Below are 20,747 nucleotides of genomic sequence, written 5' to 3'. Positions count from 1 at the left end.
AAATAGAATTACTGCTTTGCTGGATGAGGGGAATGCTGTGGACGTAGTTTATCTTGATTTCAGTGAGGCTTTTGGTAAGGTCCCGCATGATACTCTTGTTGGCAGGCTGGTAAAACGTGGTTTGGATGCTACTACTGTTGGGTGGATTTTAAGGGGTGAACAGATAATTCCCAATAAATAAATTGTAAATGGTTCCTCATCCTCTTGGAGAGGAGTGGCCAGCGGAGTGCCTGAGGGGTCTGTCCTGAACCCTCGGTTGTTCCGCATCTTTGTAAATGATTTGGTTGAAGGAATAGAGGGGGTACTCATTAAATCTGCAGATGATAGAAGATAGGATCAAGATTCAGGATGATCTTGATAGGCTGCAAAAATGAGCTAAAACTAGCAAAATGAATTTCTACAGAGGTAACTGCAAAGTCCTGCATTTAGGTAGAAAAAATCAAATGCATGGGAGATGCATAGGATGGAGGAGACTTGCCTTGACGGCAGTACATGTGAAAAGGAAGTAGATTATACACTGAGTCACTAGTGTGACACAGTAGCTAAAAAGGCAAATGTGGTTTTGGGCAGCATCAAGAGAAGTATACTGCCCAGATCACATGAAGTGATGGTCTCCCTTTGCTCTGCTGAAACCTCAGTTGGAGTACTATGTTCAGTTTTGCTTACCACAGCTTAAGAAAGCTGTTGACAAGTTGGCTGAAGAAACGCTATGGCTAACTAGGGAATTGCAAATTAATAACTTCTTAAAGCCTTTCTCCTTTCGTAGCAAGCATGGACTACATGTGGGAATCGGCAAGGACTTGTAGGGGGCATCTCAGTTCCCTTAGACCTCACTTGGAGGGCTGTGTTCAGTTTGGGGCACTGCAGTTGAAGAAGGATGTTGACAAGCTGGGACGTGTCCAGAGGAGGGCAGCAAAGAGGGTGAGGGGTCTGGAGGCCAAGTCCTCTGAGGAAAGGTTGAAGGGGCTCTGGGTATATGCGGCCTGGAGAGGAGGTGACTGAAAGGAGATAGGAGAGCCCTTTTCAAGTATTTGAAGGACTGTCTGTCTATTGAGGAAAATAAACCAACACCCTTCGCCAATTTTAGATTTCCCCACTTCACTGTTGGTCTGAGAAACAACTCAAGGCATTTAAACTTGGTGAACATAGAAGTAAAGGTTTATTTAGCAATAAGCCTGATGCAGTCTATTTTGGTAACTGCATGCATCCAGGGAAGCATCAGCACCTGTATCATATACCTTTCAGTCAACATAGAAAAGATTGCATACCGTTCATAAGATTTCCTACAGTTCTTACAAACAATCAAGTTGAAGTACATGATCTTTTGAACAGTGTGGATTGACAGGTCATAGCCAGCACAGAAAGAAAAACGTTCTTAGATGGCACCATTAATTTCAAAACACAACTGGGAAAGGTTGCCCAAGGCCGGGACAGGTTATCTCTGGATGTAAACAATTCTTAACCTTCAGTAGTATAGTGTAAGCAGACTTGCTGTGCCTTTTTCATAACCTCCATGTTATAATGTTATAACAACAATTCTGTGAACAGAAATGCAAAACATAGGGCATAAGAAATATTTTCTCACAGGCTTTGGGCAGCCCAGATCAAATGAGTTTTAATTCTAAAAAGAGGGCTGCCCTAAAATCCCATAAAACTATCACATAAAGGGAAGGAGCAGGGCTGTTTTCTGTTGCTCCACAGGCTTGGACCAGAACCCACGGGTTAAACTTAAGACAAAAGAGTTTCAGCTAAACGTTAAGAAGAACTTCCTGACAGGGGAGGGCGGTCCCTCAGTGGAAGAGGCTTCCTCGGGAGGCGGTGGGCTGTCCTGCTTTGGAAGTTCTTAAGCAGAGGCTGGATAGTGCTCAGTAGGAACTTAGGCACGTGGTGAGAGGGAGGTAAGAAAGGATGGGCCCGTGCTCAGGCGGCTTCGTGGTGTTTTTTTATGTGCCCAGGGTAGTGCTGATTGCCATTTTGGAGTCAGGAAGGAATCTCCCGCCAGGCCAAATTGGCCAAGTGTCCTGGAGATTTTGGGGCTTCCTCCAGACACTGAATTTAGGTCACTGGGGTGAAGGGGTGAGGGAGTAGCTGCGAATTTTCCTGCCTTTTGCAGGGAGTTGAACTAGATGACTGTCAGAGTCCTTTCCATTTTTGTGATAATAATATTACCCTATCAGAACTGAAAGCGGTTTTGAAACTTCACAACAGCATGGGGGGAAAGAATCTAGGAAACAAAAATAAACCTGAGCAACTAGTGCTAACATGGAACATTTTTCTTCTTTTTGTAACAGTGAACCATGCAGAAGAGCAACTTCAATCAAAAGAGGAAATCGGACGCCATTCTCCCTTTCCCCCATTCTACTGTCCTGCATTGGGCCCTGGTTTCAAGGGCAGCGGCAGTTCTGCATGACTGTTGGTCACTGCTACCTCTCATGAAGGCAGGACTGTTTCAGAGGGGAAGCGTGTACATGTTTTGGCCCCGCACAGAGATTTGCTTGCCGTACTGTGACCCAAGAAGTTTCATGGCAATGGAGTTATTGGTCTAGCGGAGCCTGATTGGGGTGATTTGATGACATGAGGGGCTGGTGAATCGGCAGGCATTGGTGAATGGGTGTCTGCAAAGGTTGCCTGCAGCAGCTACATTAGAAGAGGGTTTTGCTCTTCCAGGGCATTTGTGTGTGACAATACTTGGAAAAAAATGTTAGATGTATGCATTGGTCCACAAAGTACCAATGGCCTCTGTAACTATGTGGGCAGACTCCTCCTGAGCTGCCGTTCCAGGCATGGCAGTACGTTTATCGTGCTGCGTTTTGTTCTTGACCAATTCCTCGGAGGCTTCAGCCGCCATGCCCTTGCGGCACTGCTGTCTGCCTCAAAGTTTGCAGTAGCTGCCTTTTGAGTTCAGTGGTCTTTGCACGGCCCTTTGGTGTTGGCGGACCCCCTCCTTGCTTCGCCTGCAGCTGGGCCTGGGGCACCATTTGTGTCAGTTCCCCCCTTTCCCAGTCAGGCAGTTCTCCCCAGGAACCTGTAAGGGGCAAGGCAAAAGTGACGCGCAGTCGCTGAGCACCGGCAGGGGTGGAGCCTTATTCATCCACAGTAGGCGACGTGGCTTGTCAGTGTTGTCACTGTGGTGGTAATGCAGGGGGGACATTTTCATTAGGAGGTTTGTAGTACTGTGAAACGTTGCCAGCATTTGGACAGTATGACCTGAGGGGGGGGGGTCTGTGCTCAGACATCACAATGTACTGGAGTTTCAACCATGGCTTAATATGCAAACCCTGGCTTAATGTGTTGGCTGTCCTTGCAGAAGCAAATTAAAAACCTTTTTCTTTGATCAGAGTTCTGTTTGGGGAAGACTTGGAAGGGGCTGATTTCCATAGAATGGTTTCAGTGTTGGAGCTTTGAGTACTCTTCCACTGTTCCCTCAAGTTACTATGGAAAGATGCTGGTCAGCAGAACGTATTACTCATCATTCTTGCTTAAGGAAATTCTTCTTTCTTACTGTGTGTGAATTCTTGTTCTTTGAATTGATTGTTTCCTGGGAGACTTCACTGTGTAATGCATCTCGGGACTGACTCATGTACTCTAAATCATGGCGCTGTATAACCTAGTACGTGTACTACAGAGCGCTTGTACTTATATAGTGCTCATGAGGAACACTGTGCTGTCTTATTCTTCCATGTAACACTTTGAATAAAGCCGAGTAAACTGAATTATAAAGTGTGATAGCCTGCTTTCATACCCTTCCATCCGCAGAAAGTCCGTGTGGGGATCCCAACCCCCCCCCCCCCCCCGGTATACAGTAGGCCAGTGTTTGCATGTAGGGGATTAAAGCACATCAGCTTTGGATGAAGAGTACACATTCAATCACATTTCACTTCAGGTAGCCAGATACATCCCTTGCCTTACATGCGGAAGGCAATTAAGGTAATTACTACTTTAATACTGAATTCAGGGATATCATGTAGCGTCCTGGGATGGCAGGATAAGGGTCTTTGGGTGGGTGGTTACTAATGGCACAATGTACTTTCTGCAACAAGATTTATAGAATACAGGATCTGGGCTGTCAGGAATGCTAATGATGTTGCTGTGCTTTTTATTTTTAGGACTTCTTCTTTTATTCACTAGTATATGATCCCCAACAGAAGACTCTTCTGGCTGATAAAGGAGAGATCAGAATTGGGAATAAGTACCAGGCTGACATAATAGATTTACTGAAAGAAGGTAATTTCATGTCTCACTTCTGCATAAATCCATACAAAATCATATTATTCTAGGGAAATGGCTCATGGGAGTGTTGGCCAGTTCACCTTGAGCGCCTGCCTCTTGTGAACCGCCTGTGTAGTTCCAGTAAAAATTCTACAACACCTGTAAAGAGGTCATCCTAAATAAGCGTTATCCACACTTTCATGATTTCAATAACAAGGCCTCATTGATCTATTGAAAAGTTCTATACTGCTAAGAAAACTAGTATCACTTCCAACATTTTTAAAAACAATATCAGTGCAAGAAATATGGCAAATTCAAATCCCACTTTACACTCAATTAAATGGGTAAAATGCAGGCCATGGGAAATATAAAAGGATCTTTAAACACTTTCTAAATATCAAACAAACTCACTTTTCTTGGGATGGAATTTTATTTATTCATTTCATTTTTACCTCACCTTTCTTCCCAACAGGGACGTCTGTCTGTCTGTCTGTCTAGCGCTGCTCATATGGCTATTGCCTAAAGCAGAAATTATAATGGGAAGAACCTTACTTGATATCATGTCTCTGATGTTTAATTATTGCCCCTATATATTTTGCCGCAGAAAGAGTAGTATAATCATTTGTATCCGATAGAACCCATGCCATCTGGGCTCTCATATTAGGTAGTCCCATATTTTTAAGTAGAGGGATGGTTCACCTAGCCCTCAGCTCATTAAATAAGGGACACTCTATAATCATGTGTTCAGTGGTTTCAGTTTTTATCATATGGGCATCTGCACGTTCTGTTAGCATATGGTACTTTCTTGCATCTACCCTCCAAACCTGCTGAGGGAAGGGCATTCATTCTTGCCAGTGTAAAAGCTCTTCTGAGCATTGGTACTGTCAGATGATAAAGATACTTCTGCAGTTGCATTGGGAGGACAATATCTAAGTAAAGAGTTGAACATACCCTCCGTGCCCTAACAGACGTACTACTAATGTCCAACTTCCTAACACACATTTTTATTTGCCTAATTATATCTTTGTCTCTGTAGTCTTGCCCATACTGTTTGTTATTCCTAGGCATTCTCCGGTGGTCCTAGGAGTGAGGCAGTCCTTACTTTTGAGATATAGCTCTTCTTCTCCAAAGGTAGGGTCAGTCAGTTGATTTTAATCCCAAAGAGAAGGGACTTGTCCCTGGAATTGCCAGTCTTTCTGACCCTGCCATCCAAGCAGAATGTCTTCAGCAACGCTTTGCAGAGCGCAGCAATCCCAGTGAAGAAGAAACAACCAGAGATGAGCTGGGTGTGGTGGCACGCACCTGTAATCCCAGTACTCAGGGAGACGAAGCCACAGGCAGTGTGGAGCTCGCACAGGATGGGAAAGGCCCTACCCCACCCGTTTCACTTGTAGCAACAGTGAGCATTAGAGCCGGAGGTCCCTAGGTTCTCCTAGGTTCTATGGCCACAACCGCAAAACTCCACCGAGGTTCCCCACCTTTGGGCTGGGAGGAACCCCCCTCAGACAGGCAGAGGGTGCAGTGTTTGAGTCTGCAGTAGCCTGCCATGGAGACCGATACTATTGGGAACTCCCTCAGGCTTGGGAGGAGCAGCCTCCAGCAGCAGCAGAGAAGCTGCTCCAATCTCGATATGCCCAACTGAACTGCAGTAAGACTGATCCAGCTTGGGGGGGGGGGGCGTGAAAAGAAGGAGGAAGGAGAAAAGAGTAGCAGAAGCCTCAGAGCCAACTCAGCCTGAATAAAAGGGAGCCCTTCTTTATTTCTCTTTCTTTTTGACTGGGACATTTGAGGTGTGCTTTCATTTTTGTTTCTCCTTTTGGCGGGAAAGTTTCTGTTGGCAGGAATGTCAGTAAAGGCAGTCTCCAGCCACCTCCCAGGCCTCAGAGGGCGCAAAGCTGCATCCTAGTGGTGCCAGACTCACAGGCCTCAGCCCCCTCCTGAACCTCTCAACAGGCCACTGAAAGAGAAAAGGCCCAAGGGCCTGTATGGCAGAACGTCAGCAAAGGCAGGCCTAGTCACTTCCCAGGCCTCAGAGAGCGCAAGCCTGTGGCCTAGACTGGCCCAACTCCCAGGTCTCAGCCTACTCCTGGGCCTCTCAACAGACTAGTGAAGGGGAGAAAGTCCAGGGTCTGGATCCATCAGGCGAAGACACCTGAAGTGAGTTACTACAATGTGGTTAAGTGACTGGGCCACGAATCAGCACCCTGCTGGTTCAAGTCCCATGATTACTTGAGTACAGTAGCTGACCTAGGGTAAACCAGTCTCAATTACCCAGCAGTTCTGGGGGAATAATAATAATTCTGACCTTATCACAGCCCCTGACCTGGTTAGTCCAGGAAAGCCAGATCTCATCAGATCTCAGTAGCTCAGCAGGGTTAGCCTTGGTTAGCAATTGGATGTGAGACCTCCAAAAAAGACCATTGTTGCAGAGGCAACTATGACCGGATGGCACTTTCCACCACCCAAGGAAAAGAAGTTAAATGCTCCCAATTTACATAGTTCCGGCTATAGTTATTATTTAACAGATGCGCTGGCGTGGCCCAGGATGGGAATAAGAAGGAATTCAAAGAAGTCTTGAAGGCACACCAACAAATAATCTAGCAGCTAGACCCTCAGATGGGCAAGAGGGGCATCCCAGTGGAGGGTCCAACTCCAGAAAGATGAAGGGGTACCCCCCCCCCCAGATTAAAGAAGAGGCAAGGGCCATTAAGAGCACAGATCTTGGTTAAGCCTCCAACCCGAGGACCCTGAGCTGTCAGTTTTCTCCCTCAGCCAAGAAGAAAGGGGAACTGTCAAGAGAAAATTCCCTAGTATACATAGTCACCAGTACAAACAGGTCTTCCTCAGGAGCTGTATCCTAGAAGGCTCCCTGATGAGGGTCCTGGAGTTTTCTCCCTTAAGGACCAAAGGACAACGGAGTCGGAGAGAAACCTCCCTAAAATCAGGAATAACCCCCTCAGGGATTCCCGTCCAGTAGCCCTTCATACCTTTAGAAACCTAAGAGGGAAATTCTGGCAAAACTAACCACTCTGTTTCCTCTTTTCCAAGTCTTATACATTGATTCCAGGGGCTACTAAGAGGCTCAAGCTGCCAGTGGTAGATGATCTGGTAACCAGCCTGCCCTCTAATCCTGTGCTGCCCATTGACAAGGACGGACTACCTAAGGATTTCAGCCTCAGGTTGTTCGAACTGGCTATGCGCAGAAAATTGGAAGCTTCCACTACATCCTTCAGAGCATGGGCAACAGCTCCGCTCCTTCCTAGAGCTGCATTCTCTCGGGTCTCAGACCTGGCTGCAGTGAACTGAAAACTCCTTTAAAGAGCTGAAGGGCAAAACTAAGAAAATAGCCCCGGCAATATACTATGCTGTGGCCAACAAGAGCCGTGGTTCCCTTCAAAGACATCAACCTGTCTTGAGAAGCTCTGGATAAAGGAAAGCAGACCAAACATTGAGAGGAGGGTAGTACCTTCTCCCTCAAAAAATCCAGTTGGAATTCCAAGGGGCCAAAGAAGGCAACTCAGTATGTCTACACCAAGGCATCAGGCACAATGGTGACTGGAGAACGCTTACAATGCTTGGCAAACCCTTGGCAGCCAATAATAAAAAACAGGCGGGTGCTGGATACTGTGATCAGTGGAACTTTTCCTCCAGATCCAAAAGAATTTGGTCAAATAAAATAGACACCTAGGAACAAGAAAAGTCGGAATGGAAAGGCTAAAATTTGTCATGACTTCCATTCCGAAGGGAGATTGTCTGGCTTCCATTGATCTCTCAAAGGCACTTCCAACATCAGGCCCTTCCTTTTGACCTGAAAACACCACCCAAGGTGTTCATCAGAATCCTAGTAGCACTGATAACATGGCTAGGTTGCGGAGAGTGGCTCCTTTCCTGTATCCAAACGGCATTTTGATCATGGTTCCCTCCCTACTACAGCGGGTGGAAATGATAAAATTGACTGCAGCCTGTTTGCAGGACCAAGGATTCGTAGTCAACGAAGAAGGGCCAGTTTTACTCCCAACCTAGTAAATATTGCTCCTGGGGGTAGTGACAGACATTGCTCAAAACACAGTTTTTCTGTCACAGGAAAGACAACAAAGTCGGTAATGACATCAGAGGTCTTAGGGAGACAGAAGGCAGTAGTGATGCTCCTGGCTCAGTGGCTGGGAATGAGAGTATCCTATCAGGATGTCTTCCAGGAGACAAGGTTCCAGAGCTGTGCATTTCAGAGATGCCTGTTGCCATACCATGAGGTGTTAGAACACAAGAGGTCCAAGGTAATTGAATTGCCAGAGATCATCAAACAGGAAAACAATCCATGGCTGGACCTCATTCAGTCCCATGATGGTGTCTCACTCAGGGAACCAGAGAGAACAGTGATGACCATGGACACATCTTTGGGGATGGGGATCCCACATCCAAGGAAGAATGGCATAGGGCATCTGGCTGAAGGAGAAATGATCAACAAGTCTGATGGAATCTCAGGATCTTCCCACAGGTCACCATATGTTTATACAGAGGACAACTCCCAGGTGGACTAGCTAAGCCAGAGAGTGATGGGCCAAGCAGAATGGATGAGAGATTCCCCAACTGGTCTACCACAGTTTTCAACAAGGCACAAGATGAAGAAACACTCAAACCATAGAGATAGAGGCTGTGAGCAGCAAACTGTCTTCACATGTCCTGTATGCCTTTCACAGTACAGGTATTGCACAGAACTGTTCAGAAGATCACACAGTAAAGTGCTGAAGTGTTACTAATAACAATCTCCAGGTCCAGAAAGACATGGTCTCAAAACCTGAAGAATCTTTCAAGCATGGATCCCTGGCACCTCCACTGAAGGAGGGCCCATTGATGCAGGGAACAATACCACACTCTCGACCAGCTCTGACAAACCTCACAGCATGGACGTCGAACACAAACTAATAGGGTTGGACTAAGTGAAAGGCATAATTGGTCCTATGCTACCTAGAGTTCCACAAAGTCTATAAAAATTCCTGCCAACTTCCCAGAAGAATGCATGGATAGAGACATGTAACCTTTCAGGGCTAATTAGGGAATTACTATCCTTCCTGCAAGAAGAGTTGAAGAAAAGTCTTGACACTAGCACCCTTAGACAACAGGTAGTGACCATCTTGACAGTTAGGGGTTCTAGGAAGGGACATTCCATTATACATCACCTTCATGGCAATAGATTCTAAAAGGGGATCTCATTGTCAAATCCTCCAAGGATTTGTCATTTATTTATTTATTTAATTCAATTTATATTCTGCCCTCCCCACATCAACAGGCTCAGGGCGGATTACAATCGGTAATTTAAAATACATATAACTTTAAAACCAATAAACCACATAAATATATAAAACACACAGCAGCAGACTTCTCCAATAACCACCACCCAACCATCTCCAAAGTATTTAACAGGCTGAGTAGGTAGGCAGGGGTATGTTTTCCTCTAGTTGGCCAGTGGGGAGGCCCAACCAGCGCCAACCATATGCCTGGCGGAACAGCTGCATCTTGCAGGCCTGGTGAAAGGATAACAAACCCGGTCAGGCTCTAGTCTCTTTAGACAGAGCGTTCCACCAGGTTGGAGCCAGGACCAAAAGCCCTGGCACTGGTCGATGCTAGGCGGGCCTCCCGGGGGCCAGGGACCATTAACAGCTGTTTGTCGCTGGATCAAAGCATCCTCTGGGGCTCATATAGGGAGAGGTGGTCCCACAGATACACCGGTCCCAGTCTGCATAGGGCTTTATAGGTTAATACCAAAACCTTGAATCTGGTGTAACGTGTGCATTAGAAGGCACTCCGGCAATGACACGTGCTGCCACATTTGGACCAGTTGTAACCGCTGGATCAAGTTCAAGGGAAGCCCTGCGTAGAGCACATTACAGTAGTCTAACCTAGAGGTGACCATTGCCTGGACCACTGTAGTTAAGTCCCAGGTTGAGTTGTCTGGTCTGTCAGAGATGGAAGAACCTGGCAACCGCCATGACCTGGGCCTCCATTTTCAAGGAGGCATCCAGGATCACCCCCAGGCTCCTAACTCTCAGAGCCGGTGTAAGCACCGCCCCATCGAGTGTATGAAGCCTGGGCCCCAAATCCACACTCCCGTCACTCAAGTACAGGATCTCTGTCTTTGAGGGGTTTAACTTCAGTCAACTCTGCTTCAACCATCCAGCCACGGCTTCAAAAGCATGCTCCAGGACAACCTGGGATGATCCTGTCCCTCCGTCCATCAACAAGTATAGCTGGGTTTCATCAGCATACTGATGACACTCAAGCCCGAAACTTGGCACCAGTTGGGCGAGTGGGCGCATATAGATGTTGAACAATAACGGGGAGAGTATTGCCCCCTGCAGCACACCACACACTAGTGGATAGTGGGATGACAACTTCTCCCCTAGCACCACCCTCTGTCCCGGACCGTGGAGAAAGGAGATAAGCCACTGTAATACCATCCCTTGAATTCCCATGTTGGTGAGGCAGTGGGTCAGAAGATCATAACTGACAGTATCGAACGCTGCTGAAAGATCTAGTAAAATCAGCAGTGCTCTTCCATCTCGATCCAGGTGTCTGCGAAGATCATCCGTGAGGGCGACTAGTACTGTCTCGGTCCCATGGCCCGGGCAGAAGCTGAACTGGAAGGGATCCAGGGCCGAGGTCTCCTTCAGGAAACTGCAGCTGTTTCTCCGCTGCCTGCTCAATCACCTTACCCAGAAACGGGAGGTTCGAGACTGGGTGGTAACTGAGCGGGTCGGCAGGATCCAGTGATGGTTTCTATAACAGGGGTCTCACCACAGCCTCCTTTAGTGCCCCGGGAAAAACCTCGGAGCCCAAGGATGTGTTGACAATAGCCTCCAAGGAATCCCATAGTCCACCAACACTGGCTTTCACCAGCCACGATGGACACGGGTCCAGGAGGCAAGTAGTAGGCCTCACCATCTGCAAGATCCTGTCCACTTCTTCCCTGGAGAGGATCAAATACCGACCCCAAAGATGGCCAAGGGGCCTCTAGTTCACATACCATGTCAACTGTGGCCAGCAGATCGTGGTGGAGAGACAGGACTTTATCAGCAAAAAAGCTTGCAAAAGCCTCACAGCTAATGGCCGAATTCAAATTTTGATGGGTCTCCACCCGATAAGGAGACCAATGAACGTACCACATTAAACAATTTAACTGGCCGTGAGCTAGCTGATGCAATGGAAGCGGAGTAAAATTCCTTCTTCACAGCTTTCACTGCCACCTAATAGGATTTCATAAGCGACCTATAAGATGTTCTTGCCTCTTCGTCCCGAGATCGCTGCCACACGCGCTCAAGTTGTCTTAGCTCCCGCTTCCTCTGCCAAAGCTCCTCTGTATACCAGGGAGCTTGGCGACTGCAGGGGCAAAGAGGACGATGGGGTGTGATTTCATCGATGGCTTTGGAGAGCTGGCTTTGCCAATCCTCCACCAGTTCATCCAACGAACCGCCATGGAGCATTTTCCCACATGAAATCATTATCCAAAAGATGCTTTGAATCTATGTCCTCATGTCCCCTGAAGGAATTGACCTTTAAAGCCATCTTTCAGATGGGAATAAAATCAGCTAGATAAGTGTCAGAATAGCAGGCACAAGCAGTAGATCGAGATCCATGCCCTTTCCTTCAAGATGGTAGAGCAAAGTATGAACGGAACCAGCTTCCTTCAGAAGGTGAACTCTATGTTTTCATAGGACAGAAAAGATGGTACTTCCCTCCTTCCAACTTAATCTAAAGCACGGGGGGGGGGAAAGAATCTCACTATTTTGATATACATAGAGAAGTGTAATTCCACATGGGTAGGACTAAACAGTTTTTCAGTCTGGGACACTGGTTGTGTGTTTTCAGGAGGTCCTCGGGACAGAGAGTGTCCTTTTCTTGGCTAAGTGGGTAAAGCAGAGGGTACATAATGCTGGCATGTCAAGTCCGAGGTCTGGAGATGCCCCTTAATGTCAGGGCACACTCACTAAGGGAAGCAGTGACATAGGCAGCCTATAAATCCTTTAGTCATTAGAAATTCTCGATAAGGTGGCCACATGGAAATCAGTATATTCTCTCATCAAGAAATACAGGATAGATAAGTTGTCCTCCCCAGCAGGAGGGGACCTTCAGCAAGAGGGTACTACAACACACCATGTAGGCCTGGAAGCCGGACTACCCACCCTGGGGCACACTGCTCTTGTATGTCCCAAAAGTATGGACTGCACCACTGCTTCTAGGACCACTGGAAAATGGAAGATTTGTACTCACTTACTGTGAAGCTTCCTTTCTCGGTGGTCCAGTAGTAGGGCAGTCCTACACACCCAAGTTACTTGGGGGTGGCTTCTAGGATTGGATGAAGATTTATATTTATTTATTTCACATTTCTATTCCACCCTCCCTGAGAGCAGGATCAGGGCAGATCACAACCCTTTTAAAATACAATAAAATTCCATTTCCATAAAACATTTAAAAACATCATTAAAATAAAAACATATTTCTAATTATGCAGTCAGCCTTACAAACTAAAACAGGATAGTGGACAGCCTTCGCAGGAAGGGTTAGATTTTATACACCCGTTGTTTCAGGCTGGTAGAGGTCCAGACCTCACCCATGTGCCTGGAGGAACAGCTCTGTCTTACAGGCCCGGCAAAAAGATAGTAGGTCCTACTGGGCCCTGGTCTCAGTAGACAGAGCGTTCCACCAGGTGGGAGCCAGGACTGAGAAGACCCTGGCTCTGGTTGAGGCTAAGCGGGGCTCCTTGGGGGCAGGGACCACCAACAGCTGTTTATCCCCTGATCAGAGTGTTCTCCGGGGAATATATGGGGAGAGACGGTCCCACAAATACACTGGTCCCAGTCTACATAGGACCTTATAGGTCAGTATCAAAACCTTGAATGAGATCTGGTACTCCACAGGCAACCAATGCAGCTTGCGTAATATCAGTGTTAGATGTGCCCCATTTGGCACTCTCATAACGTGCGCTGCTGTATTTTGTACTAGCTGTAATCTCCGGATCAGGCTCAAAGGTAGCCCCGCGTAGAGGGAGTTGCAGTAATCTAATCTAGAGATGACCGTTGCTTGGATCACTGTAGTTAAGTCACGGGTTGACGGTTATGGGACAAGTTGCCTGGTCTGGTGCAGATGGAAAAAAGAGGACCTGACAACTACTGCGACCTGTGCTTCCATTTTCAGGAATGTATCCAGGATCACCCCCAGGCTCCTAACCCTTGGAACTGGCACCAGCGGTGCCCCATCAAAGGCCGGGAGCCGGTGTCCTGAACCTAACACCCATGGCTCAAGTACAGGACCTCCATCTTTGTGTTCCCTCCTCATCTTTCAGTTCTTGAAGAATTTCCATGCTTTGATTATTAACGTACATAGCCACACCTTTTGTCCTCAGTTGCAATGACAATATATAGACCTTGCCCCAATTTTTTCCAATTTAGTAAGCGTTCTTGGTCCTTTTAATATGGATTTCTTGAGTACATATAATATCTGCTTTTAGTTTCTTCAATTGATTAAAACTTTTTGATCTTTTAGAGGGAGAATTTAGTCCATTCACATTGACTGAGATTATCCTAAATCCGTTCATTTTTCTTCCTTTTTCTTTTTTTGCTTCCGTTTGCTTATTGCTCCTTCTTTCTCACTAGTTGGAGAATTGGCGTTGTCCGAGCTCGATGATTGATCAGTAATGTCTGATTCTAAATCTTGTAACAAAGCCTCCGTTTCTGTAACTGATGTTACTGGGTTTTTTCCCTTGACTCAAAAATGTTTCCAATCCATCAGGGATTTTACAACAGTATCTTATTTCTTTCTGTTGCAAAACTTTTGTCATGATCACAAATTCTTTTCGTTTTTTTAATTGTTTTTGGTGGTAAATCTTGAAATATTTGTATTTCTTTTTCTTCTAATTTTAGCAGTTCTTTCCTGTGTTGTTGAAGAATAGTGCCCTTTTTTTTCTTGTGTGAGAAGGTAACTAATATGTCTCTTGAGAGCTTATGTCAAATTGCATATTTGGAGTTGATCCTGAAGATTTGTTCAATTTCTGGAAAATCTTGAACTTTCACATAATTTTGAATCAATTTTCAAAATTCGCTCTTAAGATCTTGGGCCCCCATTGTTTCTGAAATACCATGAAATCTCAATTTTTTGTTGATTTTCTCTTCGCTTCCTGGAAGGGGAGGTAAAATTGACAGAGCCTTCCAGGAGGCAAAGAGGAAATTAACAAACCCTCTGAGGAGGATCTTTGCAGACTCTGTAGAGAGAGGTGAAATTTAAACTATGCTTCCTGGCTAACATTGTGTCTCCCCTCACTTCAGTGTCCTTGTGTAATTCATCTCATGTAGTTTAGCTCTCATGTGGCAAAAAATAAAGATCCATCTGCTATGGTATTAGATGTCTCTTTGTGTGGATTGTTAATGCTATACACTGTATTCAACTTGAGTCTCCGTGAGAAAGGTAGACTATAAGTACAGATAAGTACAGACAATAAATAAAATAAATATGTGCCTCCAGATATGTTTAGCTTAAGTGATAGCTATCCAGTGATAAGTGGTGACTCTTTTATTTACTGATAAGCACTTTCTGATCTGGGGTCCAATTATGTTTGATATGGATTAAATGGTTTCTTTTGAGAGGAGGGAACTGATACGTGGGGGGAACTTGTATTACAGCAGGATGGATATGAACTTCTTGGTACAAGGTATTTTTGGTACAAGGTAGGAGGTGGGTTCTACCACAGAAGCAAAAGAGTGGATCGTTGCAATTATGAATGCAGGATTTGAAGTATTTTCTAAGCAATGTTGAGAGATCTTCAGATCAACATGTTGACTTTTTGCCAGATATTTTACTGAAGCGTTTTTGATTTGATTCATTTTCTAGGTGAGGATGATGGCAGAGACCAGTCAAAACTTGAAACAAAAGTTTGGGGAGCATTTAATCCACTAAAAGACAAACAAATAGACCAGTTCCTTGTAGTAGCACGGTAAGGGAAAAGACCTGAAAGTTCATCTCTAGCTGCTCATTTTCTTTTTTGTCCCCTATTCTATCAGTCAAATATTTTCTCTCTCTCAGAGAAGAAGCTCTTTTGCCTGTTTCCCTTGCTAGCCTTGGTTTTTCAGAAGAATGCCTTGGCCTCTAAGCAGACCAACTTTTAGTAAAGCAAAGATTGTTAGGCCAGAGTGTTCAAACTGATGAGAACAAACCTACTTTATAGGCATTTACTTCCATCTCCCCTGACCGTTACTGATATAATGAATTATGAGCACAGAAAGGCCTTCAGTATGGCACATCTAGATATTCTACCGCTCGCCACCTTTCAGGTAGTTTAGATGTTTATGTAACATCTTTCAGTCAATATAATTATAGGTAGTTCCATAGTAATGGCTTTACTTGCTAGTCAGACATGTTTTTCTGGTACTCCACATTTGCTACTAACCTCTCCTGCAGCACCCCAAAGTTTTCCTGAATTGAAATTAATTTCAAAAACATGACTCATAGTGTATATATATATATGGATATATTTTCAATAATCGCCTCTAGGAATCCATGTAAGCATAATCTGCTACAATTGGCATTGCAAACAGTGTTTTGTTAAAGGAACCATATCTTCCCATTTTAGTTTGCTAGACTGAAAACAAACATTTTTAGTGGAAACCCCCGTTACAGGACATTTAATCACTATTCTTCTCTACTCCCATTTATTTGCATGATAAGATTTTTTTTGTTTGCAGGTTTGCAAATCCAGCCCTATTTTGGAGAATGTGTTCCATGAGGATGTCTGTCCTCATTGTCTCCATGGCTTGTGGAGGCTTGTCTTTGATTGGTGCCAGTCGATTGGCCTCTTCAAGGAGAGCTTAGGCGTCTTATCATGAACATCACGTTGCCAAAGCAATCGAGTGATGACATATTTTATTGCTGTCATCCTGTTGGGACTGCAAATTATTCTGAGGCATTCGGGATGCGATGCCGGCCTGGCGCAGGGGTTAGAGTGTCAGACTAGGATCTGGGAAACCCGGGTTTGAATCTTCACTCTGCTACGGAAGCCTGCTGAGTGACCTTGGGACAGTCACAGGCTCTGAGCCTGATTAACCTTATTGTGATGATAAAATGGAAGAGAAGAGAGCGATGTAAGCCACTTTGGGCCACCATACTAGCCAAAACAGAGGACGAGAAAGAAAGCTTTACCAAGAAGAGGGCCAGGGGACCACCCAGACTCACTCATTGTGCATTTAGAACAACATACATTCTGTAGGATCTAGGACCTTCAAAAAGATTGGCAACCCACAAAGCCAGACAGAGGACCACAAAATCTAGAAAAATCCAGTATCCAGAAAACAGCGTTTTGCCTCTTCTGCCACTCATGACTTTTTGGAAGCAGAGACGAGAGGATCAGTGCTGGCAAATCAGCCTGGATTTGAGATTTACTTGATTTTTTAATTGTTCCCATAAAAAATGTGGACAGCAGAGAAATCCTTGAAATGGTTAATAGCTGGATATATGAAGCTAAAGGTGTAGATACCGTCACAACCTTGCAGGATTGCAGGTCTGTGATCAGGCGGGAAAAGGTGTAACAACAAGCAGTTATATTCAGCATGTGTGAATCAAGGCAGACCCCCCAAAATATGAGATCTCTCTATTCCAGAAGAGAAGTCTGAAGACTCAGCAGCTCACAAAACAGTCCTTTGGAAGCAGCACAAAGCACTGATGACCTTGGCACAAATTTTGGAAATGCTGGTTTTGTAACAGGAGGTAATTGCATAGGCAGGTCGCCACACGATGCCCTTGCAGATCGCTTCTCTTCCACATTTAGGTCACACCTCAGGTCAAGCGGCAGATCAGTCTCAAGTGGGCGAACAAAGGGAGGGGCCTGGATCGCTCTTTAGTCCCTCAGTTTCCCCATATATGCTAGCCTCTACTTTGGTGGAGACAACAGCTCAGGGAAGCTGAATTTGATGGAAGTCTAAGCGTGTGAGACTGCTAAAGCTGAGTGCTGTACAACTGGTAGTCTGATGCTCCGGGACCATACACGGAACACACATGGTCTAGTCGATAGAGTCAAAATGTCAGTTGCTTAGATAAGCAGTTGGGGGCACGTGGAGGCCCCCGAGATGCTGAGCTGGCCAAACTCCACCTTCAGAATATGTGGCAGGGGTAGAGAATGAGTGCAGCAGAAAGAAGCATGACAGGTCAGAATGCTTTTGAAGCGAACAGGTTTTCAGTAAATAGGGAACTGTGCAATTTTCACAACCGTAGGACAATGTTTAAGACAGACCTAGTTTATATTCCAATGATTATGTTCTAGGGGGAGGAAGGAATCCTCTTACCTCTCTGCCTTAAAATAAAACTCTTGGAGGGGCATGAATGGCCATCTTGTTTTTGCTAAACACATGTTTTCTTTGCAGATGTCATCTTCATGGTTTACTCTTGCATGGAAAATTAATGGTGCTTTCTTTTTAGATCTGTTGGTACATTTGCTCGAGCTCTAGACTGCAGTAGTTCTGTTCGGCAGCCAAGTTTACACATGAGTGCCGCAGCAGCTTCTAGGGATATCACTCTGGTAAGAATTTACTTACTTACTTACTTACTTACTTACTTACTTACTTACTTACTTACTTACTTACTTCATTTATAGCCTGCCTTTTTTGTTGCAACTGGACGCAGATTGTAAAATATAAAACGCAATTTGATCAGACATTGTAAGACATAAACAGTGCAGTAGGACGCGGATTATAGAACTAGGAAACACTGCAAACCAACCCACCAAAAAACTATCTAAAGCATAACATACTGTAAAGAAGAAAGTGGGTTGCAAAAGTGGAAGACAATGCAGGAAAAGCAAAGTGATCAATACAGCAAGTATTGCAATAGACTATAATTCTGTTGCTTTATAAAAGTTACTTCATGAGCTGTTCTACTGAAGCTCCCTTTATAAAATTGCTCTCCTGAACATTCCTGTTTTGCATATTCTGTGAAATAGTTCAAGTGTGGGAGCTTCTCTGACCTCCTCAAGCAAAACATTCCCCAAGGGGCTGGGGGACCCCAGAGAATGTTCATGAATGGGCACCGGGGTGTTTTATCCATTAACAGGGTGGCACCTTCCGAAGGGCTTTGCTCAGATGAGTGAAGCTCTTGTGGTGGGGTGAGAAGGAGAGGTGATTCTTCAGGTATGTAGGGTCAGGCTATGAAGAGCTTTGTGAATGATAACGAGAACCTTGAATTAAAGCTGGTATTCTGAATATCTTTGATATTCAGTGAAATGCATTACTTCTGCTGTGTGTGGTTCAGAGAGAAAGCAAAGTGTCAGAATGGTACATGGTTTAGGAACTGTGAATATCTTTATATCTCAGATTTTAAAGCATAATTACTCTTGCAGTGTTTTACACGGATGGTGTGTGTATTCATATGTATGTATGTGTGCGTAATTGAGAAGCTGTGTATTTGGAGTCAATTGACATTTGTGTATTTGGGGATGGCTTAAACCTATGATAAGAATGTCCTGCCTGCTCATTCCTTACTTGCTTAAATGCATTTTTATACTGGTAATTGTGCCTGAGATACTTTGAGACCTCTGAAGTAGATATATTAGTATGAAAAGTGGAGATTTCTTCCTGTGGCAATAAAAAATAGTTCCAATATACCAGTGATGATTCTTCCCTTTTAGTGGAAGTTCACTTTGAAATGCTTACAAATGAAAGTAAATATTTTTTTCATTAAATGCACAAGCTATTTTTAACAGTTCTGTTTTTGAAGTTTCTGTTCCATGCTCACGAACTTGGGTGGACTCCAGGAGACATTTTGACCTTGCGGAAAGAAAACACATTTGGGAAAAACTGGACACAGCTGCTAAATGCTGTTATCTATTTATTTTTTGGGAATGATATAACAATTACCAACTCTTCTGCTGTGCATAAGTGAAGATTTGTGGCATCAAGGCTAGTCTAGGCATGCCTGTGTTGCTTAACTCCTCGACGCGTCAATAGCAAACCCCCGTTAAAATGTATACTATGCTGCAATGATGATTCTGTCTGATCTACGAGTAAAATAAATAAACTTGCCAGTTTGCAAGAAAAAAACATCAAATATTGAGTTGGCCAGTTGTTGTCTGCCCAGAATGGTCAAGTTGACATAGTGTGGTGGCAATGTTTAATCCCCTCAGCAGGGAGAGAGGCAATTGGAGTTTAGACAGAGATGCAGAGCATAACAAGTACAGAGAAAAGAAGAATACCCTCCTAGGGTGTAATTAGCCTTTTATAGTCTTCTGAGGTATAAACTTCCTTCTAGCTTTGACCACAAATGAACATCTAATCAGTGAGCAAATGCCACCTTATTGCTATCAGTTATTGATACCTTCCAGAACATCCTATAATATTTCTATGGTAAATACTTTTCGTTCATTCTGTGAATACATGCTCAACAATACTTCCACTGTTAGCAGCTTGGGGAGCAGGGGAGATACTATGGAGTTCTCAAAGACCCTTAATGGGAAAATCCCTCTGGATTTAAGAAAGCCATTTTGGCGAAGCATCAGAGAAGGTATTTTTGAAGTGTTGAAAATCAACATTATTCTCTGTGCTTGATTCAGGCTGTTTAGTCTTTCAACTGAGCGTAGATCTATTTGCCTGCAGCTCTCTGGGAGTAGAGATCTTAAATGAATAGTAGCTTGGTTTTTAGTACTCCACTTAGGCATCCTTCCCCTATCTTGGCAGATTGTGAGACAGAGTTTATGTGGTTGCAGGGTCAAATTGTATCGCCCCTTATTGTCTTTTGACTGCTTTGGGTCTGCATCTGCTCTGTCTGTTTCTCCCAGGTCTACCGTTTTAGCTGTCAACAGAGAGAGTTCTTTCAAAGCATGATTATCTCCCATTTTACTACTAGTTTCCTCACTGCCTCTTTCTTCTACAGAAGTATTTAGAAGGGAGTTGCCGAGTTCCGCAGTGAGATTTTCCTCCCAGTTAGCATTATCTGCTCGGGGAGCATAACGATCGGTGGTTGGAATGCTAATTGTTTCAAGCTCCTTTAGAGAAAAATAGTTCTCTGTTCTTTTCTGTTTGCAAACAGGGAGAACAGCTTGACCCTCAGAGTCTTGTGCTCTCTTACTGAGACCCATCCTTGAAGTGCTTTATAGTCAAAGAGTTGACGCTAGAGTTTGTTTGCTGTATCTTTACAGCTAAAACGTGCGTCTTTCCAGCTCTCAGATATCGTATTCAGTGGATAGACTGTGGGAGTGTTGAACTTGACTCTAATTATTAACTACCCACGGCTGCAACTCGGTTCCCCTGGCTTGACGCAGCTGGAATAATTCAAGGTAAAACCTCGTAGCTTATTTAGCAGATAACAGCTGTTTTTGTAGTTCTTAATTGAAGGAGAGGCTAAGGTTCGTGGAGGCAAAGTTCCTCTTCAAGAATTGAGGGTAGATAAAGCAATTAAATAAAATAAAAAAGATAAAACACAGATACTTGTGGAGAGCCATGGCAGAGGCTTTCATCTCGTCGCCATCTTTACTACCTACCACCTTCAGGTCCTACAAGTGACTTTTTCAT

The 20,747-nt window shown here is 44.6% G+C and overlaps 1 protein-coding gene across 8 annotated transcripts in view; it reads left to right on the top strand.

Annotated features, from left to right (window-relative positions):
* Positions 1-20,747, top strand: part of MTA1 (metastasis associated 1) — a 188,292-nt gene that overhangs the window by 81,280 nt on the left and 86,265 nt on the right. For all 8 annotated transcript variants that reach the window (XM_054984519.1, XM_054984520.1, XM_054984524.1 and 5 more), the window contains 3 exons: positions 4,107-4,224; positions 15,088-15,190; positions 17,665-17,764. In XM_054984519.1, the coding sequence (XP_054840494.1) occupies positions 4,107-4,224; positions 15,088-15,190; positions 17,665-17,764 (321 nt within the window). The remainder of the gene's footprint in view (positions 1-4,106; positions 4,225-15,087; positions 15,191-17,664; positions 17,765-20,747) is intronic.

This window comes from Eublepharis macularius, chromosome 7 (assembly GCF_028583425.1).
Source record: "Eublepharis macularius isolate TG4126 chromosome 7, MPM_Emac_v1.0, whole genome shotgun sequence".
Classification (NCBI taxonomy): Eukaryota; Metazoa; Chordata; class Lepidosauria; order Squamata; family Eublepharidae; genus Eublepharis; species Eublepharis macularius.
The sequence above is the reverse complement of the archived record's forward strand: the minus strand, read 5'-3'. Positions and strand labels throughout refer to the sequence as shown.